Source organism: Ovis canadensis, chromosome 4 (assembly GCF_042477335.2).
Source record: "Ovis canadensis isolate MfBH-ARS-UI-01 breed Bighorn chromosome 4, ARS-UI_OviCan_v2, whole genome shotgun sequence".
Classification (NCBI taxonomy): Eukaryota; Metazoa; Chordata; class Mammalia; order Artiodactyla; family Bovidae; genus Ovis; species Ovis canadensis.
The window spans coordinates 118,560,416-118,567,500 of NC_091248.1; the positions used below are offsets into that span (position 1 = coordinate 118,560,416).

Here is a 7,085-nt window from a genome sequence, read left to right on the forward strand (position 1 = left end):
AAGGAGCAGATACGGGAGGGCCACGGAAGGCAGCCTGGTTTGGGAGAGCAGAGGGCTGACACGCAGGGCAGACAAGACTGCAGAAGAGAGCTGGGACCGGGTTCTCGAGAGCAATGGACGCCACTCGAGTTATGCTGTGACCTTTGTTGGTGACTGAGAATCAAGGAAGGGGTGTGATTAAAATCACACTCTCAAGATGTCCCTTAACCAAAAAGGCACCCAAGGAAGGGATCAGAAAACCGAAGATTCATTTTACTATTCTATTCTATAGACAGAAGTAGGGGGCTTGCTTGGATTCTAAAATTCCTGGCCAAGATAACAGTAACTGGAATGAAAACAACTTACCACTAATGCAGAAGAGCACATGCCAAAAGACAGAACCCATCGCAAGTTCAGCCGATCCCCGACAATGCCGCTGATGAAAAGGCCCTAGAAGAAAGCATTTCATTTTACAGTTCTGGGTAACAACACAGCCTGGAAAAAGTACGATACATTCCAAAGCAAAGCAAATGACTCAAAATACAAAGATTAAACCTCACTCTTGTGCTCAGCCTAACCTCTGTATCAGTTTCACCAGTGTTTCAAGAAATGACAACTGCTTCTGCAACACTGTAAACATTGCATGCACCAAGACAATGTAATTCAGTGCAAATTTTCCTCCTATCTGATCCCCCTAACTGCCTGAGACACCTAGGGGAAAAAAAGAATTATAATAAAACAAGCACACAAATATACTGCATCTTCTACAACAGATGAACTCCAGCATCAGTATCTGCTTTCCCAGAGGGATTCGTCTGAGCTATTTGCATTCTGAATGAAGATGTTACAACCTGTCCCACAGAACAGAAGCGATGGGGCCACGTGCCCTGCCTGCTCATCTAACCCTTGGGCTTCATCACACCAGGAGGCAAGGAGCACAGGGAGGCACAAACGGTAATTAGCTGAAGATAAGTACAAGTGTTCTGCCTTCTGCTTTCCTCCCACTGAGTGGTAGGAATTAAAAGGCTGAGCTCATGGCAGGACTTTCCGGGCTTCCCTGGTGGCTCAGACGATAAATAATCCACCTGCCAGTGCAGGAGACCTGAGTTCGATCCCTGGGTTGGGAAGATCCCCTGGAGAAGGGAATGGCAACTCCACTCCAGTATTCTTGCCTGGAGAAGTCCATGGACAGAGAAGCCTAGTGGGCTACAGTCCATAGGGATGCAGAGAGTCAGACACAACTAAGCAACTAACACACACACACACACACACACGCACACACACAGCAGGAAGGCAGACCAACAAGCTAAGGGCAACACACCTCAGGTTTCTGCCACAAATATGTAAAATGAATAAATGTCTTAACTGAATACCTGAATTCAGATACAGGTGTTTCTAATAAGTTGACTATATTATACATATAACAGATATACTGTGGCTCAGCTGGTAAAAAATCTGCCTGCAATACAGGACACCTGGATTCAATCCCTGGGTTAGGAAGTTTCCCCAGGAGAAGGGAAAGGCTACCCACTCCAGTATTCTGGATTCTGGCCTGGAGAATTCCATGGACTGTATAGGCCATGGGGTCACAAACAGTCAGACATGACTAAGTGACTTTCATACACACACACATAAGAGAAAATTTAGATGATAAACATCATAATAAATGTTTCTCCCTCATTACTGTCAACCTTTTGGCACCCACCAGAGTTAGAGAAGATTGTACCTTCTAAAGCTCCAATTTACAGGGTGTTATGCTATACACAGGGTTTTCCTGGTGGGTCAACAGTAAAACATCTACCTGCCACTACAAGAGATAAGGGTTCAATCCCTGAGTCAAGAAGATCCCCTGGAGTAGGAAATAGCAACCCATGCCAGTATTCTTGCCTGGAAAATTCCATGGGTGGAGGAGCCTGTCGGGGTACAGTCCATGGGGTCACAAAGGAGTCAGGCACGACTGAGGGACTAAACAACAGCAACCTTATAGTAAAGGCAGAGAAGAAAATCTCTCAACTGTGCTTCACATTAGGGACCTAATTTACTCTGTGCTGCTCCACATGCCCAGACGATACCTGAAAGTTACAGAACGAAACGCAGTTCAATATAAAGAGCTATGATCCCTGATTTTTTTTATTTTGCCGCACCACACAGTAGGTGGGATCTCTGCTCCCTGACCAGGGATCAAACCCCATCCCCTGTAGTAGAACCACAGAGTCTTAAATGCTGGACAGCCAGAGAGGTCCAGATCATTGATTTTTTCATGGTACATATCTTTTATCTCCTAAACCTATTTAATCCTATAGACAACTATATTCTAATCATCATAACTCTATAGATAAGGAAACGATCCAAAAAAAAGCTAAATTCCATTTTGATACTGAGTATCACAGCTACTTGCTAGCACTGAGCCACCATGAGACCACAAGACTTCCTCTAATACTTCCTCAACGGCTGAAGGAGAAGCACCACTGGATGAGATTCTGCACCGAAAAGGCTGGGCTGAAGGATCCAACATCCGCTCCAACTGTGTGTGTCTGTAAGTTTCCTCTTCACAGAAGGGATATTCTAACAATTACCCAAATAAGCATGTGGAGATGACGTTGGGACTTTCACCCAGTATTTCACATCACATGCACGGCTGCTGCTATTTAGTTGCTCAGTCGTATCTGACTCTTGGTGACCCCATGGACTGTCAGGCTCCCCTGTCCATGGGATTTTCCAGGCAAGAATACTGGAGTAGGTTGCCATTTCCTTCTCCAGGGGATCTTCCCCATCCAAGGATTGAACCCTCATCTCCTGCTTGATAGGCGGGTTCTTTACCACCAAGCCACCTCTGCAGCCACCAGATGTTCCTGATGACCAGTCAGGGACTCCGGCTGCCTGATTCCAGGACACTACCTCAGTCAGAGCTGGCCCGGTCTCCCTCGTGTGGCTCTCCTGCTCCCTTCCAGCCTCCCCGCCCAATCCTTCGACTTCCCCAGCTGGAAATGCGGGAACTCCTCTCCTGAGGCCCAGCTCAGTCTTTGCACCTCATCAACTCTCCCTGTCCTCTCTTGCCTGTCCTCAGCAACTCTCTTGATGATTTTCATCCAATCTTGAAAAAAATCATCTATATGCCAAGGGATCCGAAATCTCGACCTACACTCGTCTCTCTGCTCTTCTCGAGGTCCTTCCTGGCCATCCTACCTACGGGACAAACTCACTCCCTGCCTGGTTCTACTCTACAGCACTTACCACCTTTGAACACACTCAGTCATGTCCTTCCTTATGGCACTGTATTACTGTTTGTCTCTTAGTTCCCAGTCAAGAACAGAAGCTTTTTAACGGTTGGGAGTTTTCCCGTGCTGCTCACTGACGAATTCCCCTCAACGAGAAAACTACAAGGCATACACTAGGCGCTCTCGAAATATCTGTCACAGGGATGGACAGATGGATAGATGGATGGACGGGAAGGACACAAAACATAAACTCCAGGGAAACTGAGCTCTCCTCAGTCAGCACATTCAAAATCCCTCACCAACTTGGTAAGATGTGAAGTCATTTACATCTTTCCTCAACAGAAAAGCTTAGTGTTCTAAAACTTACCACGGCATAGGAGAAGAGGAAAATGGTGTCCAACGTTCCAAGGAAAAGAGTGGCTTCCTCTGCACTGGGAAACAAATGGTTGCTGCTCCAAATCTGAGGTCACACAACAAGAACCTGTTAAGACTCATTGGGCCAAAGCACCTTCTGGAACCACCTCCGCCCACCCTCACGGAAACCTGGGGAGGTTGAAAAGAGCAGATCAGCGCTCTGTACCTGAGGAAACCCCATGCGCAAACAGGTCCATGAGGCCACAACGATTTGCATAGTAACACTAAAACGCTATCTGCTTCTTCCCTTTTAACTGTTCCACTGATGGTGCAAAAGCAGTGGTAGGTAAACTCCTATGCCTGGGCATGGATGGAGGCAGTTATGCCAAACTGTACCATTCAGCACTGCGTCTTTCACTGCCTCACAGGGCCCAAAAGCGGCAGTTTCACTGAAGAAGGTCCTTGGCACATACTAGACGCTCAGTAAATATTTATCAAGCATTAAAAAGTATTAATCTTACTAAATCTGGCCCGAGTCCCCACTCCCCCTTTTTTTTAAATAATCTGTGCCATTGAGTAGAAAATATGCATCTAGCACTCAGCACACCAAAGAAAGACAGCTGTTTTGAGAAAACTGTGAGTTGCAGGCTGGAATGTCATTTTTCCTTGAAAGAGTGACTGACAGATAAAGGCTAGTTATTCAGATTTGCGTTTCTGGCAGATATTTCCTCCAAAAAAGAATGAAATGAGCCTGTCACTTCCAAGACCCATTCAAAGGACAAGACAGACAAATAGATCTTAATGTAAGAGGATAAAAAAGTTAATTAATATAGTTTCAGATTCCACATTGTCACTAACCTTTAAGAAATTGCCTCTTGTCAAATTCTGGTACAGTATCAAAGACAAATATCCACAATTAACTAAAAAGGCTATTAAAATACTTCTCCCCTTTCCACTATGTATCTCTGGAAGCCAAACTCTCTTCATACCCTTCAAAGGATCCTGCTACAAGAGACTGAATTCAGAAGCAGACATGAAAATCCACTGTCTTCTATTAAGTCAGACAGGAGGAGATTTGCAAAAATGTAAGTCAGTGTCACTCTCCTTAGCAAGTGGTTCTTTTTGTTGTTTTGAAAAACTCGTTTTTCATGAAATGTTATTTATGTTATTAACATGTTATGGGTTATTTAGTTCATTTTTAAATAACTTAAAACCAATGTATTTTTAAAACGTCTCAGTTTTAATTTCTGAAACAGTAAGTTTCTATAAATACAAACTCATAGCTCTTTGGGATCTCCAGATCAGGGAGTTGTACTACATGGTTTCTCAGATAGGTTATTATAGGAAAGAAAATTGGGGGATCTCCCTGGTCGTCCAGTGTTAAGGCTTCGCCTTGCAATGCAGAGAGTAAGGATTCAACCCTTGGTCAGGGAGCTAAGACCCTATAAGCAGGCTAAAAAGCCAAAACCTAAACCAGAAGCAACACTGTAACAAATTCAATAAAGACTTTAAAAGCGGCCCACGTCAAAAACAGAAAATCTTGTAAAACAGAAAACTTTCTGACTTCAGAATATTAAAAAGAGGGCCTTCCCCAGGAGCTCAGAGGTAAAGAATCTGTTTGCCAGTGTAGGAGACATGGGTTCAATCTGTGATCCAGGAAGACCCCACATGCCGTGTGCCACAACTACTGAGTCTGTGCTCTACAGCTGGCGAGCCACAGCTACCGAGCCCACGTGCCGCAGCTGCTGAAGCCTGTGCGCCCAGAGCCCCGACGTGCTCTGCAACGAGAAGCCCCTGCAGTGAGAAGATGCAGTGAGAAGACCGTGCCCTGCAACTGCAGAGCAGCCTCTGCTCTCTCCAACTAAGGAAAACGCTAGCACAGAAGCAAAGACCTAGCACAGCCAAAAATAACATAACTCACTCAATACAATGATTTTTTTTAGAAAAAGAATATTAAAGAGAAAAACCATAAGCAGCAACTCTGAAAATACATCATCACTTCACAGAAAGAAAAATCCCCAAATTGTCAAGAGAATATATAAACTGTGATTATAGTCCAGTGACTCACTTCTGTGTGGCTTGTGCCATCTGTCTTGTTATTGATGCCTTAACACACACACTCTGCTTTCAGGAGCGGAAGAGACACTCACAACTGAGACCCATCAGTACGTCAGGGTGACAACGTGGGGCCCTAAATACTTCCAACGAGAGTTGCCTCACCATCTTTCCCTCGAGCCACAAGCTCTGACTCCTGATCCCCTTCAGGCTCAACAGGACCCAGGATGAAGCCCTGTGGGGCACAAGCCAATGTGAACCAGAGCTCACATCCGAGCAGCTGCTCCAGGTTTCAAGGGTTTTTTCTTCACTCTCATGAGAAGCCACCGAAAACTCCCTGCAGGTGTGGCTGTCACAAAAAGGACAGATTTTAAACAACTTTTTTCTGCTTCACTGCCAGAATTCAGCTGAAGATACTAGTGACTGCCTCCTTCAAAAGTACAAATCCCAAAACTAAAAGAAAAAAAGCAGGACGAACAAAAAGATTCAGAAAACAGGATGAAAGAAAAAAGGCTGGTGAAGAGAGCGTACATCAATAATGCAGCTCCGATCAAGACAACCATACTAACGGGCGAGAAGATAGCTGTCTTGAGGAAAACTGTGTGGGTCGCAAGTTCAAAGGTCATTTTTGCTTGTAAGAGGGATTGACAGATGAACTCGTTATTCAGATTTGTTTACCGGCAGCTATTTCCTTAAAAGAGAAGGAAATGAGCCTGGAATCACCGACAGAGTGACTCTGAGTTGCCAGTCTCACACGCTGGCCTGCACCTGCACAGCTGCCGGGTGGAGGGCCAGCCTTAGCGGCCTGCGCGGACGGAGGCTCTTCTTGCTCTTCTTGTGGGGGAGGGCCTGTATTGAGCTACAAGGATTGCTACGCGTTGGGACACTTCCTGGAAGCACGGAAGGTTGCGGTGTGGGCTTCCTAAGCGAGAATGTTTATCACAGAGTGACAGCTCTGCATGGGGTGGGGGAACTTCTGACATGAAAGAGCTTCCTGAAGCGGCGCACAGAGGATGAGCTGAAGCTGACACATGCTCAGGCTCTGGTACTGGGCGCCGTGAGAACCGGAGCTAAGAGCATCTGTGGTCAAGGTTGAGCTGGAACGCTGAGGGCACCTTGAATTCTGCTTTAGACTGGAGAGAAGAAGTTTAGACTCTGCACGCTGGAAGGACTGTGCTGCCTGGAGTGGTAAGACTTTCTAATGTAATAGAAAAAAAAATTCTTGTATTAAAAAAAATTGTAAGTTTCAGTCAAGTTGTCCTCAAATATTAGGTTCAACCATTTCCTCTCCGTTATCTATAAACATAGATTTTATATTATGTTCTTTTACTATTTCCAATGTTTGCCCATGTCAGTGGGATCCATTACAAAGTCTCAAGGTACAGAGACTGTGCCTGCTTAACGTCTTTTGTAAAGCACCTAAGATAGCTATACATAAACATGACAGCTATAATAAGTACTTTTGAAGGTACTGTTTAG

The 7,085-nt window shown here is 45.1% G+C and overlaps 1 protein-coding gene across 1 annotated transcript in view; it reads right to left on the reverse strand.

Moving 5' to 3' along the window:
• SLC37A3 (solute carrier family 37 member 3) overlaps nucleotides 1–7,085 on the reverse strand; it is a 49,426-nt gene that overhangs the window by 24,799 nt on the left and 17,542 nt on the right. The window contains exons 4-5 of the mRNA XM_069588553.1: nucleotides 3,565–3,657; nucleotides 346–429 (exon numbers count right to left, since the gene is read on the reverse strand). Coding sequence (XP_069444654.1) covers nucleotides 346–429; nucleotides 3,565–3,657 — 177 coding nt within the window. The remainder of the gene's footprint in view (nucleotides 1–345; nucleotides 430–3,564; nucleotides 3,658–7,085) is intronic.